This window comes from Entelurus aequoreus, linkage group LG02 (assembly GCF_033978785.1).
Source record: "Entelurus aequoreus isolate RoL-2023_Sb linkage group LG02, RoL_Eaeq_v1.1, whole genome shotgun sequence".
In the NCBI taxonomy this organism is placed as follows: domain Eukaryota; kingdom Metazoa; phylum Chordata; class Actinopteri; order Syngnathiformes; family Syngnathidae; genus Entelurus; species Entelurus aequoreus.
The window spans coordinates 31036554-31060604 of record NC_084732.1 but is presented as its reverse complement, the minus strand read 5'-3'; the positions used below and the strand labels follow the sequence as shown (position 1 = coordinate 31060604).

At 38.1% G+C, this 24051-nt stretch overlaps 1 protein-coding gene across 1 annotated transcript in view; it reads right to left on the bottom strand.

Moving 5' to 3' along the window:
- nfatc3a (nuclear factor of activated T cells 3a) overlaps positions 1-24051 on the bottom strand; it is a 144087-nt gene that overhangs the window by 85493 nt on the left and 34543 nt on the right. The window contains exons 2-3 of the mRNA XM_062025085.1: positions 20960-22142; positions 12661-12823 (exon numbers count right to left, since the gene is read on the bottom strand). Of these exons, the coding sequence (XP_061881069.1) occupies positions 12661-12823; positions 20960-22142 (1346 nt within the window). The remainder of the gene's footprint in view (positions 1-12660; positions 12824-20959; positions 22143-24051) is intronic.

The following is a 24051-nucleotide window of genomic DNA, read 5'->3' as shown; positions in this document are numbered from 1 at the left end:
CTAGTTTGCACTCTGTGATCACGGCGCCACTAAACATAGATATATAATAACAATATCACTAATAATTAATATTTAGGTCACGAGATGTAAAAAAAGAATTGTTGCCGTTTTTAGATGTTTTTAAAGCCTTTAAAGAAAGGAAATGACATGAATGTTTGTGCCACTGCTTAATAACTGTTTAATAAATACAGTTTTGGTAAATTGACTTAGTTGTGATTTCCCTCTCTGCATGAAAGTTTAAAATTAGCATAAATTAATGCAGTAGGAACAAGAATGTTTTAATGTAGACACATAGAATCATCATACTGGTGTGATTATATGCATCAAGTGTTAATTCAGGGCTAAGGCAAAATGTCGAGATATATATCGTGTATTGTGACATGGCCTAAAAATATCGAGATATTAATAAAAGGCCATATCGCCCAGCCCTACTCTGCATTATGCCTTTGTCATTCCTTGTTAAACTTAAGACTGACGGTTCTATTGTTTATAATGCAATAATAACCCTGGCTCACTCTTTTATTTTAGATCTTACACAGGTTTTCAAGGGCAACTGTTTACATGGTGTTTTAGTAGTTTGCAAATTCAAACAAATGACTGTGTGTTCAAATGTAGCTATCAAAGCAACCAGGTTGCCCAAGCATAAACCATGTCTGCATGCATTTATATTTTGTAATCTGCATATCCAACAAACAGGTGACAAAATGTGTCTGGAAAGAAGTAATTCATTCTTTGCTGCTAAATATCTCCTCTCTCCTATTCCTCCTGACTTTGCTTCCTGACTGTTGTCGCCGTCCTCTCGTCCACCCAAGCCCAGGCGGTAATTCGACACTTTCTTACAGCCAGCGCCTGACTCGGCTAAGTTGTTTCCCTGTGTTGCTCCGCCGTTGCCATAGTGAGACTTTTTGTGTATGCAAGAGAGAGCGGGAGAGAGTGTGTGTGTGTGTGTGTGTGTGTGTGTGTGTGTGTGTGTGTGTGTGTGTGTGTGTGTGTGTGTGTGTGTGTGTGTGTGTGTGTGTGTGTGTGTGTGTGTGTGTGTGTGTGTGTGTGTGTGTGTGTGTGTGTGTGTGTGTGTGTGTTAAAGAGCAAGGGCCTTCATATACACATGAGCTCTGAAACGTATGTTGAAGTAAGGGGTATTAAGCACATTGGACTATAGTTTATAGACTGTAGTCAAAGAGAGTGATCACCTGGCTTTTATTTTATCAGGCTGTTGTACGGCCACTCTGACAGCAAAGGACACTGAAATCTATCTGCTGTCTGACTCCATTATATCAGACAAATAAGACAACAAAGTGTGACTGCAATTGAAACAGTTTGTGCGTTTTACTTTTCATGCATATACACTGTGTCGCTTTCACAGGCTCGCTGTTTGCATGCTAGCGAGGGCAGAGTGAGCCAGGGGGCCAGTTGACTGTTTGTTTAAACAAGGTCAATACATGCGCATGCACGCACGCACGAGCGTTTACTGTATACCGCATCAGAGCTGTATATGGCCTTGGTGGAAAGGGTCCCCTCGCTCAGTCCTTCTTCCTGTTTCCCCGCTCTATCCTCCCCCCGACCGCTCTATGAAACACTCTCTACCGTCACTTTCCCTCCACCGTGCGTTAAGACTGATTACAACAAATAGAAACTGCTTCCCCCATGGTCACATCAAATAGGAGCCCAGTGGCAAAGCGACACTAGCTTCGAGTGAAAAGCCATCCAAGCCACGCGGCTCCGAATTGTTGTCCGCTGGCCAATTATAGCATCCAGTCTGTTCAGATAGTTGCCAGGAAGAAACTAACAGAAAGGAGTGAGCAGAGCAATCAAATTCATCAATTGTATTCAGTGCTAAACCACAAAAGAAGATACAGTACGTTTCTTCTGTCAATGCTATGCTTGAATATTTTTATTCCCTACCGAATAGTATGGAAAGCCCCAAAGACAAAGTAAACCCTCTGTGTCACGCTTCTTTTATTAAGTTGTGTTATTTTTACACTTGTATGACAGCGAAGAATGATTAAAAAGCACGATGCATGAAGTCAACTGCATTCTGAAAGCCTCCCTTTTCACTTCCTTAAATGTTACGCCCGAGTTATTTTCATTGATCCTGATTCAATTTATTATCAATGGTATTGGTGTAGTTTATTTGGAACATGTATAACAAGTTACATGCGCCCAAGTTATTTTCATTGATTCTAATTCTATTTAATATTAATGGTAATGATTTATTTAATTTATTTGGAACATGTGTAACAATTTACATTGCACCACACTTGCACTTTTCATCCATCCATCCATCCATTTTCTACCGCTTGTCCCTTTTGGGGTCGTTTCAAAGTCCGAAAATAAGTATGAAGAAGTAGCGCTTATTTCAGTGGTTCTCAAACTTTTTTCCACCAAGTACCACCTCAGAAAACACTTGGCTATCCAAGTACCACCTTAATGACCGCCATTAAAATACAGTAACGTAGTAGGCCTAAGTATTCATTAAAAATAAGGAAAAGGTTTTATTTAACAAGCATATTTATTATTTTTGGTCACTGTAACATTACACACCGTTTTAACATTACATTGTGCTAGAACAGTGGTCCCCAACCACCGATTGGTACCGGAACGCAAAAGAAATGTATTTAAAAAAAATAAAAATAAAAATTTATTTTTTAGTAAATCAACATAAAAAACACAAGATACACTTACAATTAGTGCACCCACCCAAAAAACCTCCCTCCCCCATTTATACTCATTCACACTCATTCGCACAAAAGGGTTGTTTCTTTCTGTTATTAATATTTCTGGTTCCTACATTATATATCTATATAGATCAATACAGTCTGCAGGGATACAGTCCGTAAGCACACATGATTGTATTTTTTTATGACAAACCCCCCCCATACCACATACCACAGTTTGGGAATCTCTGGCTTATTTGATATTTTTCAGCAACTACTAATATTTGTTCACTTCCTGTGTTTAACATGTACCAGTATATTTGTTAAATGTAAAGCATTAGTTGTTTGCATTATCATTTATTCCACAGTTAGCTTTTTTACACATGTATGACAATTAATAATTTTACTTGAAACTTTGCCTGCGCAGTACATTAAAGTTCTAAGATGGCAACAGTTAAAAATGTCACTTAATAAAATTGTTTTGAAACATGATTTTTATATCCTTGTTGAATCAATACACATTTCTTGTTAAATGTGCTGTGTAATATGATTAAGTCGCACGCTGTGTCGCCATAATTACGATTCCTTTTTCTAGTGGGAATGCTCACCAATCACGTATTAGCAAAGAGCTGCTTGTATTTGTGTGGGTGCAGCAGCACTCAATTAAGCTGGTTAAATACGCACAAGGATACCTCAGCCAGCCAGAGTGGCTTTGGACTTGCATGTCTCCTAGCAACAGGTGTACCGATTATGATCTGCAGCTAGCCCCTGAGGAATGGCTAACACAGTCAGCCAGTCGGTCAGGCAGGCACCGACATGGTCATTCTGTGCTTGTAATATTCTATTAAAAAGGATCAGATAATCAAGAATATTGGATCAGTTTAGTGACATTTTAGCATTTAATAGCAGCACAAACAATAATTCCAGCACTGTAGTTGGAACTATTAATATTAGGTCAGTCGTTGAATCAGAATTGATACAGTACCATTGCTCACAGAGTTGAATCAGAATTGATACAGTACCATTGCTCACAGAGCTGATCTCAAATCTAGTGTAAAAACACTATCATTGCTTATGTTTGTCTTGCTACTCTCTGTACATAAAGACAGGAAAGGCTTTAAGTGTAATTGGTCGTCCTTCAGATAGCCTTTATGGTTATAGCTGACATAATCATTGAGTACAGTGTGACACGTGGCTTTTGCAGTAGAGTGCATCTCAGGGCATGTTGATGTGTAATTGCATTTACAGTGTATTCACGCATACTCAGCATTCGCGTACCCCAAAATGTGCATATTTTTGGTCCAAATAGTTTTTCTTATTGTTATTATTTTGCATGAAACATGTCTCACTAACTAAAGACGTGATGATAATGCATAAAATGCACAGCATAACATAACATAACATTACATTAGTGCAATAGTTAGCTCAAATAAATTCACATCCAAATCGCGAGTTGTATTTATTCCGATTCTAAATTGATTTACAATTTTTGAGAATCGGTTTAAAAAATACATATAATTTTTAAAGAATCAAACAAGCGGTAGAAAATGGATGGATGGAATTTATGGCTTAAAAACAATGTGATCTACGAGGACTACAATTGATGACAAGTGCAAAAGTGGCACAGACCACCTTATTTAAATGAGTTTTTTTAGTTTATTACTGGCATGATGCACCCATGAAAACACTAATTTCCCTCCACATTCATGTTATTATGCTCTCCAACCTGTGTGCAATGTTGAACAAGCAGCACACATCTATAACCTGTACCAATTTTTCTGCAATATAAAATCGCAATCGAGTCAACAGAAACTATTTTAAGCACATTGTGACGGCGCGCTCTGCAGGTAGGCGGTGGACCATCACAGCACCCCAACGCATTCATGCGTTTGGAATAATCTATATGCAAGAAAATGCACATTGCAAGACCTTTTTTCATATACGAGATATAGTATAATAATATATTTCCTATATGAAAAAACAAACAAACGTCATTACAATAAAACACCAGCAGACACCAAAACTAATTAAGTCAATTCATTTTAATCACTCCTTTTAAGGGAAACTGCACTTTTTTGGAATTTTGCCTATCGTTCACAATCATTATGAAAGACATGACGACAAATTGAGTTTTTTCCCTCCCTTTAAGTCATCCAGCAGATATACAATTATTAAATAACTTTGCTGAATAGACAATATGCAGTATTTTCTATTTATGACAGTCTATGTATTTTAACACACACACATAGGATGAAGGATTCTCTGTCTAGCGGACCCTGCAGCACGATTTGCTCCTTTCCTACAGCCGTTTGTTTATAGCTCATGTCAGTTTGCACGTAACTTTCAAACGTGCAAAATAAAGACGTAAAAGAGTTTCGTCTAGCTGCGTTTAAGCAGTGATAAATCACATTGCATCTCCTCCCAGTATTGTGGGTGTTGTGCTGATCAGCACACATTCTGCATATTCATGAAGACAGACACGCTAAATCGATTGCACTTTGTATTCTGCTCATTTAAGAGACGCAATCCTGTGCGCAGGAGCTTAATAGATCAACTTTGGGTGTGAAGTCAAATTTGCTTGTGTTTTAATTAGGGCTGTCAATCAACTGAAATATTTATCACAGATTAATCGCATCGTTCATAGTTAACTCAAAATTAATTGTGATTAATCGCAGATAGATATCATTTTTCATCATTAATAAGTGTACCCTAAAAAGATAATTTTCATGTTTTAACAACATGACTGGACAAATCAATTGCTTTAATGAAATGTGTTTTAAACATTGTGCTATTTTAAACAGCTCAAAACAAAAAGGACAAACACGCTTTTAATGAAAAAAACAAAAACCTGTTGGTGTCTTGCCAGATTTTGTATTTTCTTGGAATATAAAATTTGTATTTCTGCTTTAGGAGCACTTGCATTCAGAGGAGGAGCACACTTCCATGTTTAGATACAAGTTTCACACATTAATAATACAAACTGTGGATTGTTACAATCCCACTTTGATTGCCAAAGATGTTTGCTAATGTAATCTGTGGTATTTCTACCTGAATAAAAGCTTCTGATACTCTGTACATTACATGTTGTACAAGTTAAAGATATTCATATCTCTGCATGGCAATGTCTTAACCTTCTCTATTTATGAACCAAATGCCACATTCAGCCTGCTAAACATTCTGTAATTGAGGACTCGACCAGAACATGTTATAAAACAATTTACGCAATATTTCACCCAGCCAAAAAAATAAATAACAGAAAACAGTCCTTTCTTGTCGGGATAACTACTTGTCATGGCTTTGAACCTGATATTTTCATAAAGTAGCCTTTCCTTTCTCTATTTATGCTCGCTATTTTTCCCACTTGTGGCTTTTCACCAGCTAGCCAACTGCAGCCAAGTTTCCCCCACTACGGCACTGCCGAAAGGTTAAAAAGAAAGTGTGTGCGTTAATCGCCTGTTAAAAAAACGAGTGCCGTTTTTTTTGCCGTGTTAACTTTGACAGCCCTGGTTTTGATACACGCAAACCTTTAGTACGATAGATCAGGCCTCAAGTTTCTGAACAACAAAAGCACTTTGTAGCCTGCAGACACCCGCAAAGTTGAACTATTATGGTGTGCATGTCAACACAATTACTAGCACGCACCTCTATGTGGGTTGACGCTTCTACGAAGAAGGTTGTACAGTATGTCCATTGTCCGGATCTGAATTGTGATATAACATTTTAGGGTTATTGCTATGCAAATGCATGACCCAAAGAGCCCACCAAATTTTATAGCGCATGGTGCTGTAATATGTATCCGGAAATATGTATGTAATCTGCTACTTAAACGGCAAACAAACAGCTGTGTACCATATGTAGGAGATAAACAAACACTACCCCGCAGTCCCTTTCCTCAGTCCTCCTTGTTTTTCTGTTGATACAGCAACTCAGCGGCACACAGCATAGCCACAAAAGGAAGTCACGGCCATGCCCATATGGCATCCGTGGCGTCATCGAGTGACATCACACCACTAGAGTCAAGGCCCACGGGGAATATAGTGAAGAGGGCTCTGAGGAATGAGTATCTGTAACAGAAGGCTGCTGCTGGGGTACTACAGTTTTGTGTAAAATATGATGACTAGACATGATGCAAAGCAGAAAAATCCACAAAACAGATGCTACATACTCGCCATGAAACAACATCATACTCTCACTACTAATTGGTAGGAAAATCTTCTCTATTGTGGCATCCTCCTGCCACTATTCAAACCTCCATAGAGTATTATTTGTACCATCAATTATTTCCTATTATTAAATTTTATGCGGCTGAATAAATGTAATCAGATTTTGCTGGCACAAGTGTTATTGCCTCCAGGGGAATAGCTCTCTCCGCACCTACAGTGCACCTGGGAAACGTGATATGCGAAAGGTTGTTTACGGTTGAAAATGTTTTGACCCCATAACGGACAGTGTATTATGGGTCAAGAGAAAAAAAGTTGCTTACACCTTTAAAGCATTGATTTTACCATTGGTCTTTCCTTATACTGTATCAAACACAATATGTAGTGTGTGCAAACATTAATGTAAACGCACAGTGCACAGGTGTATTTTGTTTTTGGAATAACAAGAACGATGTCACAAGGTAAATACTCCTACAGTGAATTAAGGAGACGAGGAGGTGTTTAGTAAACAACGTTAAATTTGCAGGACAAGAGCTGATACTAAAAACATAGCATAGTATAAGCCCAATATATATTTTAGGGCCTGATCTACAAAACGTTTGTGTGTATCAAAGAGGCCATATTATGATTTCCTTGTGGTTTACATAACATAAAATGGTGGTTCTTTGGGCAAAACTTGCAAAGCTTATGTTTTACAGTCTTCAAGCCGCTTTCTGACCATCTCTTCAGGATACGTCATTTTGTGGGCGGTCTTATTTATGTGTCTCCACCTATGGGATGCATGTCCATATACGAGCCAGTCTGCCCCACAACAAAAGGATAGAGAAAAAGAAGGACTTACTGACTACAATGCCAGACTACAATTGCAGATTCACACAAAGCTCTTCGGGTAAATCCCTACCACATATGGAGATATCCGTTAATGTCACAAATCAGTCAAATTCCAAATGGCTCGTTTGGAGAAAATATAAAGGAAGGCAACATTGTTTTATAAATATCTTAGTAATGCCAATGGTGTGGTTTAAAAATTTGGGGACTTATGCAGATCCCAAATAAACAAAAACATTTACCGTACCCATAGAAAAGAAAGGTTGGTTTTGCATAAGGGGACCCCTTTAAAACACATGCAAACTTACAGGCACAGCTGATCTACCAAAATTGTGTGCAGAGGATTGCGTCTCTTAAGTGAGCCAAATATGGAGGGCAATCCATTTAGCGTGTCTGTCTTCATGAATATACAGACTATATACTGATCATCAGAACGCACACAATACTGGGAGGAAAAATGCAAATGAAATTATGTAGCACACCCAGTGTGATTTATTAACCCTAAAACTCAACTGGGGGGAGCTGTTTTGCATCTTTATTCATTTTAATTTATAACATTTAGAAAGGACGTGCAAACTGTCAGTTCTGCAAAAATAGCTGTGAGAAAGGAGTGAATCGTGCTGCAGCTCCCTCCCACGTATGCTTGTCAATAAATATATGCATTAGACATATCGTCTATTCTGCAATATAATTTTAAAATGTTATAGCTGCTGGTTGACTTAAGGGGCTGATTAAAACAAATTAAATTGATGCCTGTTTGTGTTAGCAAAGTATATTTTTAAATTACATTTGTTTTTATAAGCTTAAACTGTATATGAAAACAACTTATTTTAATATGTATTTTCTTGCGTCTGGAGCGTACACTCTACGTTAGTGCCAGCACCTCCCAGGGATAGTGGATTGGATTGGATTGGAACACCATCAGCGCGCTAAAAAAGTGGGTTCCATTGATGATCGTACTGAAGGACTGCTTCTAAAATGTCCAGAAAAAGAAGTATATATCTGCTGCATATTTCAAAACAGAATAACACCACAGGTAAAGAGCATGATAACGTGAATATGCAGGAAATGAGTGTCTACTTGGTGAAAGCCGCATAGTACACGCAAAAACGTCATTTTAATACAGCGGTCTGCACCAGTTATCAATTGCACACTCAGTCTTAGTAGATCACATGCAACACACCCACTAATAGTACACACCATTTTATAGCTTGTATTTGTAGATCAGGCGCCCTAAGTGTTAGTTGGATGCAACAAAGATATGTAGAATAAATATTGTTTTGCTGCTAGCCTCCTGCTAGTTATTAATGATAACAGCCATCCTGAATTATATACAATAACAGTCAAACGTTGTCATTCAATAGCATAAGGAAGTATCTCTTAACATTTGACTGGTATTGTTAAAAAAGAAAGACTAAATAATCTATAAAGTTAAAACCTACATTATGTCCACTCAACATCCATGTAAATATAATGAACATTTTTGCATCAGTTAAACAATAGCCACCACCTTGAAAAATAAAGTAATAAAATTAAAACATTTCAAAGTGTATACCTACTTTAATAAAGTGATGGCATATTTGTATATGTGTGCTGGTCAGTGGGGGACAAGGAAGAAAGTGTAATAGCTCCAGTGTGATCGCACCTCAGCCCAGTGAGTAGCAAACATTTTAAGGGAGGCAGTCTTCAATCAATTTTGCGAGGAAACCCCTAAAATACCCAAACTAAGTCCTCTCAGGATAAAGAATGAGGACAAGAGTAGCGAAGCTTGCTTGGCCGCTAAATTATGCAGTCACATATGTCAGGATAGAATCTTGGTCACGCTGAGGTTGAAATGGTTAATTATTGGCCTAGAGGGGGGCCTGCTTGACTAAATGTGTGAGAACTAAAGGCTTCATTACGCCACAGCGTCACTTATAGCTACAGCGGCTATCTCCAAACCCTCCGGCGTAGCTTAACGTGCACCTCTGAAAATCGAAAGTAACTTTTTTTTTTTAATGCAATATGTAGCCTTTACCCCACCTACTGCCCGAATGCAGCTGAGATAGGCTCCAGCGACCCCCCGCAACCCCGAAAGGGATAAGCGGTAGAATATGGATGGATGGATGGAATATGTAGCCTTTTCTGTCCCTCCTACGAAAGTATTATGTTCAAACAACTCCTCCGGTTTCGAAGAAACATGTAGACGAAAAGTGAGTTACTTCCAGCTGCAACAACAATCTAGATTTCGCTTCAAACGCCATTGATGACTACTACTTCACAGGAAGCTAAATAGATAGCCAGCAAGAGTTGTGGTTCAGGAAAACACTGCTCCTAGTATTTTGGCAGAGAATCGCAAGTCATGTGCGCAGCCTCCACACCCTCACCCTACAACAGTCTGGTCTTTTCTTAAATTGATTCTATGCCAACAGCTTTGAAAGCTTTTCCTCCATTACTTTGAAAGTATTGTATCTTTATGTGTGTGTGTGTTTGTTTTTGGAATTTCAGTATCTGCAATTTTCTTTAAAAAATGTGTGATCGACATGGCCGATTAATGCCTTTCAATGCGAATTCCAAACGTTGTGCCCCTCTGGCTGATATTGTATGTATTATTTTAGCTAATTGTGTGTCTCCATAAACAGTGTGGAGTCGCTCCCCTAAGTTAATAACAATCACCTCTATTACGGAAAATACATTTAATTTCTTAGTGTCTCAAGTATCATTACCAATAATCATTATCAAACATTACGACAAGGCTGAACTTGTTACACATCGACAGCGAGCAGGAGCAGGCATGCTAATAGCTTAGCTCACCACTAAACTGGACAGAAACAAAAGAAGAAATAAGAGCTTAGTAAACTTTCAAAAGTGTAGATGGAACTGCGTTACAGAAGAATGTAAGCAGATAATAACAGGAAATTAACAAGTAGATTACTAAGAGTCCAGAGCAAACATGGGCAAATTACAGCCCTGTTAAGGTTTTCAACCTGGCCCACCGGACGTCTCCAAATTATTTTTTAAACCTTTACCATCGAAACTGGATCCACCGATACGATGTGCAGTGCATTTTTCAAATTACCTTTAGTCTTGAACTATATAGAGCAGGGGTGCTCATTACGTCGATCGCGAGCTACCGGTCGATCGCGGAGGGTGTGTCAGTCGATCGCCAGCTAGGCATTAAAAAAATAGTCCTAAAAATGAGCGATCATAAATCTTCACTATGACGTCACTTTCGTCACTTGATTGACATTCACGGCACCCGAGGGTCTTCTGAGATGACGCTGGCTGCTGCCAGCTCATTATTAAGAAAAAATTACCGACAGGAAGGCGAGAAACACTTTTTATTTCAACAGACTCTGGCGCGGTACCTGTCGTAAAAACTCCAAAGACCGACTGCACAGTTGCACAATAAAAGCGCTGCTTCATCCTGCCTGCACTAACAAAATAAGAGTCTCAGAAAGTTGGTGTGCACAAGCTAGCAAACTACGGAGTTTGCCGCCAATGTATTTCTTGTAAAGTGTATACAAAGGAGTACGGAAGCGGGACAAATAAGATGCCAAAAACCAACCACTTTCATGTGGTATTGGACAGAAAGGAGGACTTTTTTTCTCCTCCATTTGAAAATGCGGACATTATCAGCACCACTGTCTGATTCCTATCAATGCAAGTGATCACAATCAGGTAATACACCAACTTATATTCTTGTCTTCATGAAAGAAAGGAATCTATATGTGTTAAACATGCTTGCATTATCTTTAAACACCTTTAACTTGTTAACAATATTAACTATATGTGTTAAACATGCTTGTATTATATTTAAACACCTTTAACTTGTTAACAATATTAACTATACTGTATGTGTTAAACATGCTTGTATTATCATCAAACACCTTTAACTTGTTAACAATATTAACTATATGTGTTAAACATGCTTGCATTATCTTTAAACACCTTTAACTTGTTAACAATATTAACTATATGTGTTAAACATGCTAGCATTATCTTTAAACACCTTTAACTTGTTAACAATATTAACTATATGTATTAAACATTCTTGTATTATCATTAAACACCTTTAATTTATTAACAATATTAACTATATGTGTTAAACATGCTTGTATTATCTCTAAACACCTTTTACTTGTTAACAATATTAACTACATGGGTTAAACATGCTTGTATTATCTTTAAACACCTTTAACTTGTTAACAATATTAACTATATGTGTTAAACATGCTTGCATTATCTTTAAACACCTTTAACTTGTTAACAATATTAACTATATGTATTAAACATTCTTGTATTATCATTAAACACCTTTAATATAGTAACAATATTAACTATATGTGTTAAACATGCTTGCATTATCATTAAACACCTTTAACTTGTTAACAAAAACTTATATTTCATAAATAAGTAAATATAAATTATATATATGAATGAGGTAGATCCCCGCGACTTGATCAATTGAAAAGTAGCTTGCCTGCAGAAAAAGTGTGAGCACCCCTGATCTATAGTGTGTGTATGTGTCTGATGGTAGGTGGAGGTGGGTCATCATGGTTTTGTTTTTAAGTCTATATACCACTTCGTCTTGTATTTATTTTATGTATGAAAAGTGTGTTATAAATAAAGTTTGATTTGACTTGATTTCAGATCTACATAATACACAAGCACCCAAATTCTACATTCTTAAGGATTTTGCCGTACAGATCATTAAGATACCATTGCCATTTCCATTACAGTGGCACCTCTGAGCCCGACACAATGAAACCACACCATGTTTCAAATGCGGAAGGAAATCCCTCAAAAGTGAAGAAATTGTCTCTCAGTAAGCAGTTGCTAAATTCAGCAACTAATTTTGGCTCAGTCTATTTCACTTATTTGGTGTACAACTCGAGTACAGAAGGGTGAGATAGTTCAAGCTTACACTGGTGTCAAAGTCAGTCCAGGAAGTAACTGAACAAAATGTACTTGATGTAACTGTATAATTAAGACATATTGCTCATACTGTATATGGTTAATGACACATACAAAGGTACCTTGACAATGGGGTGGCCACTCGAAGCTGCTTTGATGGCTCCTCTGCTGCCCTCGGTCTCGTAGTGCGCTCGGTGGTGGGCTTTGGGTTGCACCTCTATCTTCAGCTCATACTGGCCAAACTGACTTGTCAGGGGCCAGTCTAGGGGGGGAAGTGAGGATGTCCTAAGGAGAAAAACACAATCCTTATTATTACCTAAACTACAAGAGCACTGATTAGAACGCAGACTCCTTCCAAGACCAAACTTCTAATGAAAGCAAAAAAGAGACAATCATAGAGGGTTTGCCTGGATCATGAAAGACGGTGTAGGATGAGCAGTGGACTGGGTTGGACAAAAACGTAGTTATTCAAACAGTAACATTTTTTTTTTAAATGACTTATTGATCGGTAAGCGACATTATGTCCTTCACAAGATTTCATAGAGACTAATTTTTTTGTTTTTGTTTTTTTAAATGCCCTTTACTGCGATGATGCACACAGAAGCACATCACTGTCCTGTCTGCACAGAACAATATGGCTTTATTTGACAATTGTGTTTTATCAAACTATTTGGTTTATTAAACAGCTGTTTACTTATTGTTAAAACATTTCCTGTACAGCTTTTATGATGGCAACAGTTGATTTGAATTGATTAAAATTACTTTCCATTATTGACATACCTTTAAATCAGGGGTCTCCAATCTACGGCCCCCCAGCATCCAAAATCCGGCCCACAGGAAGTCCCAAGTAAAAAAACAAATAAAAAAATAAAAAATTCTTTTTTTTTTTTTTAATCTTTCCTTTCTAATCCATTTTCTACCGCTTGTTACTCTTGGTGTCTCCTAGTTGCTCAGGCAAATCATATTGTCTAAAAATGAATTTTCCCATCGATAACGTGACAATGTTAAATGTTGATGAACATCAATGTTAATTGATGTTAAATGACAAAACGGATTATAAAGACAATGTATATATGTATATATACACACACACATATATATATATACACACACACATATATATATATATATATATATATATATATATATATATATATATATATATATATATATATATATATGTATATATACACATATATATATATATATATATATATATATATATATATATATATATATATATATATATATATATGTATATATATATATATATATACATACATACTATATATATATATATATATATATATATATATATATATATATATATATATATATATATATATATATATATATATATATATATATATATATATATATATATATATATATATATATATATATATATATACACACAGCCTGGCCCCTGGCCAAATTTTTTTAACCCAATGCGGCCCCCGAGTCAAAAAGTTTGGGGACCCCTGCTTTAAATGTATTGATTTGATTACCATTTTGAATAACTATCAAACACCTGCATCCCGCAATAGATTGTATTAGGGTTTCCAAATAAATAATATACATTTGGGCGACAATATAGCTTTTAATACTATAGTTATATCATTACAATGCATGTTGATAATATATTCTAGTCATATCCTGCAAATTTGGCAGCGCAATGTGGCATTCTTGCAAGCGGCTAATGTCTCGCCAAAGTGCAAGTGTTTCTTAGTTGTATCATCCCTGGAGGACAAGGAATAGCTACACTACACTACACACCGAAGGAAGATATGCTAACCCCAAGCTAGAGCTCTTGAATGTAAAAAAAGTGGGTGGATCGATACAAATATCGACACAGCGATACCAAGTATTATAGTATCAGGTCAATGCCACAGGGATTAGATTGATATTTTTTACCATGAACATTTTTTTTAATTGTTTTTAATTGTTTAAAAAGTCAGAAAAAAGGTCCCTTGACACAAGAGTGTTTAAGGACAAAAACCAAAGGATTTAAATCAGAGCCAATAGTTGGAAATAATTTAAACATTTTATATATATTGTTACACTGCCATGTTTTTGTCAGATTATAATTGTGATCAATAATGTAATCATTCAATGATTTTGAATATTTGAAGTATCAGTATCAGCATTGGTATGACCAATACAGTCCGAGTACCTACTTGGTAATAGATAAATACACAAATTTGTAGTATCGCCAAAAACAAATGTAAAATATCCCAGTAACAGAATAATAAATTCTTATTACAGAAGTGCAGACAGAACCATGTTACAGCAGAAAACAACCTGATATTAACAGTAAATAAATGAACAAGTAGAATGATAGTTTTGAGAAAATAATTCAATACAGCATCCAAATTGGGAGCCTTTGTTTTGTTTTGAAATTTGAAAAGGTTCTATTATAATTTACATACCAAATAATATATTGTTATATGTATTGTGCTGCAATATATATTGCAATATAAATTTTAGGCCATGTCGCCCATCCCTAGAATGTGTTGTTTTGTCTCTTTAAACAACCGGTATTTGCTGCTCCCAGACAATAAGCAGTAACAGCAGCATAGTGTCTGACTGCTTGTTGTGCAACATGTGTCGTGTGCCACACTAACTGGCATTGTGTGTTTTTCCCTCTCCCCTCCCCCCACTTCTTTTTTTAATCTGTGTCACCACAATCATATTTGAACAGCTGCACTTGAAAATAAAATGTCCTCCTCAACCGGAGAACTGAGCCTCTCCATTCAAGTGCATGAAATCATTTAATCGCCAAAACATCTTGTAATTATAGTCATGAATCACGTATATCAAATAAGCCAAAGACTATTATTGATCGTTAGAATTTTGAGGGTGAACTCACGTGCAACGTCGATTATAGAAGGTTTTGTCAACACATGCAGACAGTAGCACAAAGCAAGGTAAAGATGGGAATGTGATGATATCTAAATATAGTAAGGCTGTCCATGCGGCGTTCAGGGTGGTGCATGGGTCAGATAAACACCCGACTTAGCCAAGGAAGACCACCAGTTGCTTCTTCTGTGTCCATTTTTTAAGAGTCCATTTTGTCTTTTTGTACTGCTTTTCAAGACAGTGCCGTCAGTGAGCACGCACATCACAGAGGTAGTAGTGCTTTCTTAACCTTTCCTGACAGGATCCGTGACATAACCACCTCAGGAAGTGTCGCTACTAGGGTAACACGAGCGGGGAAGGACAGATGAAACGTGAGTCGAGACAAGTGCGGTGGCCTATGGCTTGTCTTAGCATAACCTTTCTCAAATGTCCAAGTCTGGCAGTAGAGGCTGATGGTTCACCTAACACTGACATTCATTTAGCCACTCTAGCTATGGCACGTTAGCTCAATGCTGTCAAATTTCTAGTTCAAGGTTGCTTACTAAGAAGATTTGAGAGGACTAAATTTGTCACATAAGGCCCTTTTCTACCGCAGGAAATTTTTCAGGAACTTTCCCACCTACCCGGACAAAAAAAGTTCCTCCTGTGTTTCAACCAAAAAATGAAGAACGTTTATCAGTGGAACTATTTTTTTGTTTTTTTAGTCTTTAGACCAGGGGTCCCCAAACTACGGCCCGCGGCCCGGTTGCGGCCCGCCAGTGTCCAAAATCCGACCCACGGGAATTCCCAAGTTAAAAAAAAAAAGGTTCTTTTTTTTTTTTTTAATCTGTCCTTTCTAATCCATTTTCAACCGCTTGTTACTCTTGGTGTTTCCTAGCCGCTCAGGCATTTCAGCATTTGTCTACAAATGCATTTTTCCATCAAACACATGACATCATTGCACTCGCGCCGCAGTAAGTGCGCGCTCTTTCAGTCAATTAGTGCGCGAGGAATATATATATATATATATATATATATATATATATATATATATATATATATATATATATATATATATATATATATATATATATATATATATATACATATATATATATATACATTATATTGCCAAAAGTATTTGGCCACCTGCCTTTACTCACATATGAACTTGAAGTGCCATTCCATGGAATTGTCCAAAATGTTTTGGTATCCTGGAGCATTCAAAGTTCATTTCACTGGAACTAAGGGGCCAAGCCCAATTCCTGAAAAACCAACCCCACATCATAATTCCTCCTCCACCAAATTTCACAATCGGCACAATGCAGTTCGAAATGTAGCGTTCTCCTGGCAACCTCCAAACCCAGACTCGTCCATCATATTGCCAGATGGAAAAGCGTGATTCATCACTCCAGAGAAGGTGTCTCCACTGCTCTAGAGTCCACTGCATCCCACGCTTTGCATTGGACTTGGTGATGTATGGCTTGGATGCAGCTGCTCGGCCATGAAAACCCATTCCATGAAGCTCTCTGCGTACTGTACGTGGGCTAATTGGAAGGTCACATGAAGTTTGGAGCTCTGTAGTAACTGACTGTGCAGAAAGTCTTTGCACTATGCGCTTCAGCATCCGCTGACCCCTCTCTGTAAGTTTACGTGGCCTACCACTTGGTGGCTGACTTGCTGTTGTTCCCAAACACTTCACTTTTCTTATAATAAAGTTGACTTTGGAATATTTAGGAGTGAGGAAATTTCACGACTGGATTTGTTGCACAGGTGGCATCCTATGACAGTTCCACGCTGGAAATCACAGAGCGGCCCATTCTTTCACAAATGTTTGTAGAAACAGTCTCCATGCCAAAGTGCTTGATTTTATACACCGGGCCAAGTGATTAGGACACCTGATTCTCGTCATTTGGATGGGTGGCCAAATGCTTTTGGCAATATAGTGTATATTTATATGTATATACAGCCCGGCCCCCGGCCAAATTGTTTTAACCCAACGCAGCCCACAAGTCAAAAAGTTTGGGGACCCCTGCTTTAGACTATATGCAGTTCATTGTTGTTTATTAGTTTTTACAAACTTAATTTCAATACGCGAAGCTATGAGAAGTGGACGGACTCTTTTAAACAAATTTACATTAAGGACCCTGTGAAGTGAAGTGAATTATATTTATTTAGCGCTTTTCTCTAGTGACTCAAAGCGCTTTACATAGTGAAACCCAATATCTAAGTTACATTTTTAAAACAGTGTGGGTGGCACTGGGAGCAGGTGGGTAAAGTGTCTTGCCCAAGGACACAACGGCAGTGACTCGGATGGCAGAAGCGGGGATCGAACCTGGAACCCTCAAGTTGCTGGCACGGCCACTCTACCTACTGAGCTATACCGCCCTGTAGCGACTATATTTATTTTATGATTGATATGAATATTGCATGCATTAAACGCCCTTGACACACGGTACACAGCTTTCACACATACACTTGTGACCACTTCCTATGCTCTTATAACAATTCATACATGGTAAAACAGACATATTTTAATATACAACTTCAATGGGTACTCTGATGAATAAATTTGATTCCGATTAGGGCTGCAACGATCAATTGATTACATTGAATAATTTGATTAGAAAAAAAAAAGATTTCTATTTTGTTCAATCATCAATTCCTCATTTAATAAAAATTTACAAAATTCAGACCACAGGGCGTGCCCTGAATTCAAACTACACCGACATAGTTTCCACACTAAAATAAAGCGCACATGAGAGTATATAGAAATATAAACGTTTATTTTAAGTTTGTTTTTTTTGTATCAATGCACAGATGTTTAAAGTGCACTTTCAATGTTGATGATATGCATTTATGAAGACGAAGAATTACAACTGAATAAAAATGGCTGACTGCGCAAAGCTCTTTGGGTATACCTCAACCATGCATGTATGGTGATATCGGCTGACGTAACTATGGCAAAGTACGCCACAGTCGTCTGAAATTCCTAACTGTTTGTTTGAAAAGAGGCAAAGTTGTTTTTTTTATTAATATCTCCAACACACGTTAGTGGTTTGGATTAAAATTTGGGGGATTTACAGAGATCCCAAATACATAAAAACAGGTGCCAACAGGTAATAAACGTTGGTTTTACATGATAGGACCCCTTTACAGATTTTCACACTTCATTACAAATACTGTTTTAGAAACATATATCAATAAAATGTTCTTAATAGTCAATCAGGGAGGTTTAGTAAAATTGACCGACCAGGAAATCTTCTGAAGACTAAACCAACCCATTTAACGTCTGACCCAGCTTTTTTTGGTTCGTGTCACAATATTGTGAATCTTGTCTATTGCAATTATGTATACAGGCAATAGAAGGATGAGAAGACCAACAAATTGAGTCAACTTCTGGCTGTTTTATATACAGCGACCCTGAGAGGGACAAGCGGTAGAAAATGGATGGATGGATGAGGTATTGTCTGTAGAATTTTGAGGACAAAAATTTAAATATTCCATTTTGGAATAAACATAACATAAACATACCTACTCAGTGGCCTAGTGGCTAGAGTGTCCGCCCTGAGATCGGTAGGTTATGAGTTCAAACCCCGGCCAAGTCATACCAAAGACTATAAAAAAAATAGGACCCATTACCTCCCTGCTTGGCACTCAGCATCAAGGGTTGGAATTGGGGGTTAAATCACCAAAAAATGATTCCCGGGTGCGGCACCGCTGCTGCCCACTGTTCCCCTCACCTCCCAGGGGGCGAACAAGGGGATGGGTCAAATGCAGAGGACAAATTTCACCACACCTAGTGTGTGTGTGACAATCATTGGTACTTTAACTTATAACATAACAACGAGTAGCAAAAGTTAAGCATTGTAAATACTTTCCGGATGCACTGTATACCGCTGACACATGGCTCAAAGTTCCATTATTGTTGAACATTGGATAAAGTGTTTTATTCAAAGCCCATCTATTCAAACAATGTACGTTTTGATACTATTTTACTGCACCGTTATTTGTCTTCAAGATCAGAACTTTCAATCTTTACAGCATCTAGCAAACAGCATAAAATTATTTGTCCAAGTCCTTATTTTACCTTTGAACTATTACTGTAATTGCCTTTCAATTATTGCCAAGTAGTGATAGCATTCATAATGACAAAAGACAAGTTACCTGTTTATGCTCCAATCAGCACATCAGTAATATTCCATTAATTACTATTTTCTCTAAGTTTCGTCTCTTATTGGAAATAACGTACTGTACGATTCCAGGCTCAAACTCTCACTATCATGTCCCACTGTATCTGCTTTCTTGAGGTGGGAATCGTATCGAAACACAAGATACAATATTATTTTAATTATTATAATATTTTGTCAACAGTTAAAATGTTACAATAATCAATACAGTGGTACCTCTGCTAATGAGTGCACAGCTAACATGTTTTGTTTTGATACAAGCTGTCTCTCGGCTCATTGTTATGTTTTAGGTGGTGAGTATGAATTCAGGTTAAAGGTCTTCCCACCACTAGTTGGCGTAGCGAATGTAACAGTGAACCCCGTGAGATCTGCCCAAAACATCTGCTGCCAAACTCAATAGCTCGTTAGTTAGAATATATAAGAAGAAGACATTTTGTTTTTCTCTCCATGAGGATGAATAAAAGGAGTGTGAAGGACAGTGAAGCAAAGAAGAAGTCGATGATTAATCATTTAAGTAAAGAAGGTAATAAAAAAAAGGTTTCTGGTCTGAACTCGGGCCGAAAGCAGGGTATATTAAGGGCTGGACAAGTCGTCACCTCATAAACTGTCACCCAGAAAATATATTTCAAGCCAGCGAAGCTAAACATCAGTTTTACAATATTAAAAAGTTAAATTGTTAGTTAACTCTTCTGAGAAACAGCATTTTCCAGACTGACATTAAGAAAAATGTCCACAGTAGAGAATACAGCTTCTCATAAAGTAAACTTTTAAAGGCACAAAAGTGAACATTATTGTTTTACACTTGTTACACACAATGTTTACATTGTCACTTTCAGACACTCAACTGTATTTAAAAAATCTATATTTTCTTGAAACAGTGGATGTCCCTACACTATTACTGTATTTGTACATAAAATACATGTTTGTAGTAATAGATATGATTAGAACATTTGAGCATTATGTTTGTGTTCAATTACAGCAAGTGTGTTCATCCTAAACATTGCCCCTTCATTTTCCACACTATAACATTTTAACCAAGTCTTTTGGTCATAACATACCGTGGCCTTAATACAGTGATATCGTACCGTGAGAGTTTGATACAGATACATTCCTACTGTATGTTGAAAGATAACATTCTACAGTACATCCTAACATTACTGATCATCGAAAATGGAATATGTAGATCATGTTGAAAAGTCAACATCGGCATGAAGTGCCTTTCTTTATACTTGGTATCGATAATATTGTTATTTGATGCTGTATTCTAAGAGATTGCAATATCTCTTTTTTTTTTGTCCACCCCTACTGTTTATAACATCTGCATGAATACCCTGCTTTACTTGACTTCCTTGATTTTAACTGCAGCACTTTATTGTACTTGATATTATGTTACCTGAATATAGGCGTATGTCCAGGCTTGGGTTTATTCCATGAAAAATGTGAGGGCACCGAGAGAAACTGCTCCCCAGGCCCGTCCTTTTTCAGGCTGTGCAGGGCCTCTTCTGAGGGGGAGTCTAGATTTGGAGACATATTTCCTTGGTCATCTATCCCCATTTCTCCTTTTGCTGTCTGCATGGCTGTTCTGTCCTGTGAGGTCTTTCTTGTCTTTAGTGGGATGTCGGCCTCAGATTGACAGCACTGGAAAGGCGACATGCCTACAGATGGACTGCTCGCCCAGGTGTCCTCTGTCACGCTGCCCCTAGGGGAAGGTCCTGGCGTGGGTGAAGGTGAGTGATGTGGAGACACCGAGCCAGGGAAACAGATGTCCGCGCTGGAGTGGCGCCTCTTCCCGCAGGGTGAGGTGGGACGCGAGGATGGCCTAGATGGCGGCCGTGGACTAAGCCAGTTCTCGTCAGTGACACTAGTGCGTGGTGAGTGGCAGGGGGACTGTCGAGGTGACAGATTTATGGAGTGGGAGTGGTGAACAAAAGAGGGGTGATGGTGCTGCCACTGGGACGACTCCTCCAGATTCCCAACGGCAGCCTGAGGTGAGGTGCAGCCTCGGGACGTCAGCGGGGAGCCCAGGGTGAAGCGAGCTGCTGCTTCGTTAAGCTCTGACTCAACATCGTCATACACGTGCGAAAAAGACTCACATGAGGAGGCATCAGAAAACCAGCTCCGAGACGAGAGGCTGCTGCATGGGCTAGGGCTTAGAGAGGAGTCCCGGTATGAATGATCAAGGGGCAAATAAAGGTGGTCTCTGGACAGGGGCCTATCACTGTGGTAGTCCCCATCAGGGCCATTTGCTCTCAGATCTTGTTCATTGGCGTCCATCTCCTGCTGGCAGCCAGGGGAGATGGAGGTGATCTGAATACTGGGGCACTCAAAGGCTTTAGGTGCCTCCACCGGAGCTGAAGGGAGCAAGGGGGAGGTGCCGTACTTTGAGTCTTGAGGCTCATAACTCCGTGGCACTGATCCGTGTTTGTGTGACTGAAGGCGAGGGGAAGTGCTGATGATTGGGGAGTGCGACTGCATGCCATGGCGGGGAAGGTCAATGGACTGGTGGTTTGAGACCACTGACTGGGGCTGGCCTACGTTTAAGATGTAGAAAGATGTGTTGTCGTCAGGCTCCAGATCTGAAAACGGAGGAAATAAAAGATTAACAGATTTCTTTTTGGAAGTTGGTTTGTATAACATAGTTAAAGTTTTTTTTTTTTAATCTAACAACAATCTATCAATTTTTGTATGCCACTTGTCACAAATGAGCTCGAGCCTATCCCAGTTAGCTTCAGGCAAGAGGTAGAGTAGAACCTTGACTAGTTAACAGTCCTTCACAGGGCACATACAGTATAAACAAACAATTAATGCTTACATTTTCACACATTTGGACAATTTTGTCTTTACTTAGCTTAACATACATGTTTTGGGGATGTGGGAGGAAGGAAACACATGAAAGCAAGGGGAGACCATAAAAACTCCATGCAGAGATGTTATCACAGAGTGTTTAACCCCAGTAAGATAAATATTAAGACTTGTAAATGTACAAGAAAAAGAAGAAACAGAGAAAGAGTGGAACCTCTAAAGTCCAACGCTCCCTGCAATAATTTGAGGAAGTATGAATCAGAATTAGAATCAGAATCGTTTTTATTGTCATTGTTTGAGAACGGTTTCACAAACTAGGAATTTTATATATATATATATATATATATATATATATATATATATATATATATATATATATATATATATATATATATATATATATATATATATATATATATATATATATATATATATATATATATATATATATATATATATATATATATATATATATAGGAATAACTGTTTGAATATCTAAACAAATCAACAGCCTACAAGCACCACAGAACAGACTGTGCTTGACCTTAAAGCGTTTGCAGTACTATGCGACAATACTTTTGTTCCTGATACTATACTTACGGTACTCTAACAGTAACTCACAGCAAAAAGGAACAGCACCAGATTCCAGTCACCTTTGTGAGATGGTTGGGCATGAAATGTTGAGTCATTGAGCTCAGTTTCTGGAAATTAATGTAAAAACTGTTGCCAGGTAGCAGTCTGCCATGCGGGCATTGTTCCAAGAGGGATAACCGAAGAACAGCGCTACTTAAAACAAATTCACACAACGGTGCGTGCTGTCAGCTGTCATCGCGACAAGCACTGGCAGGCTATTTATACCCAAAGTCATTCAGCACAGGCAGCATGTACTGTGCACACATACACACATGTGGTCAAAAACAAATAGACAAGAACCCATTGTCCGTATTGGCTCCACTCTGTTAGTGGTTATTGATAAACTTCCACTGGATGCACTCTGCAGTACCTATTAGGAGTCATTCTATCTACAGCATCCGCAAAATATAGCACATGTCAAATAGTGATTTTTGATGCAAACAGACATTCACCAAAACTGACCAATCATGTTACATTGTAGAAACGTTCCAACCCTACCAGCTTAGCGGCTTGTTGACAGTTGCAAAAAAAAAGGCACAAAGCAGAGTATGCACAAGATGACTGAGCTGTTTGTTAACTTGTGTTGTCGTGCCTTAAGCTACACTCCAGTCCTGTAGGGGGCGGTAATCAGCATTACAAATTGGCTGACAACTGCCAAACAACTGAAATTGCTGCATTATTTTTGTTGTTCTTAAACCTGTAGCTAAGGCAAGACTCCTTTTATTTCATATTAAGGCAAGACTCCTTTTATTTAACACATATATATATATATACTTGAAATCTCCATCTCCATAGAGCAGGTCAGCAGCAGGAAGCATGAAGTGCTCTAAAACTTGCTGGTAGACGGCTGCGTTGACCCTGGAAAAAAGAGCTGGACTGCTGCTGAGTGGTCCAAAGTCATGTTTTCTGACGAAAGCAAATTTTGCATTTCCTTTGGAAATCGAGGTCCCAGAGTCTGGAGGAAGACAGGAGAGGCACAGGATCCACGTTGCCTGAAGTCTAGTGTAAAGTTTCCACCATCAGTGATGGTTTGGGGTGCCATGTCATCTG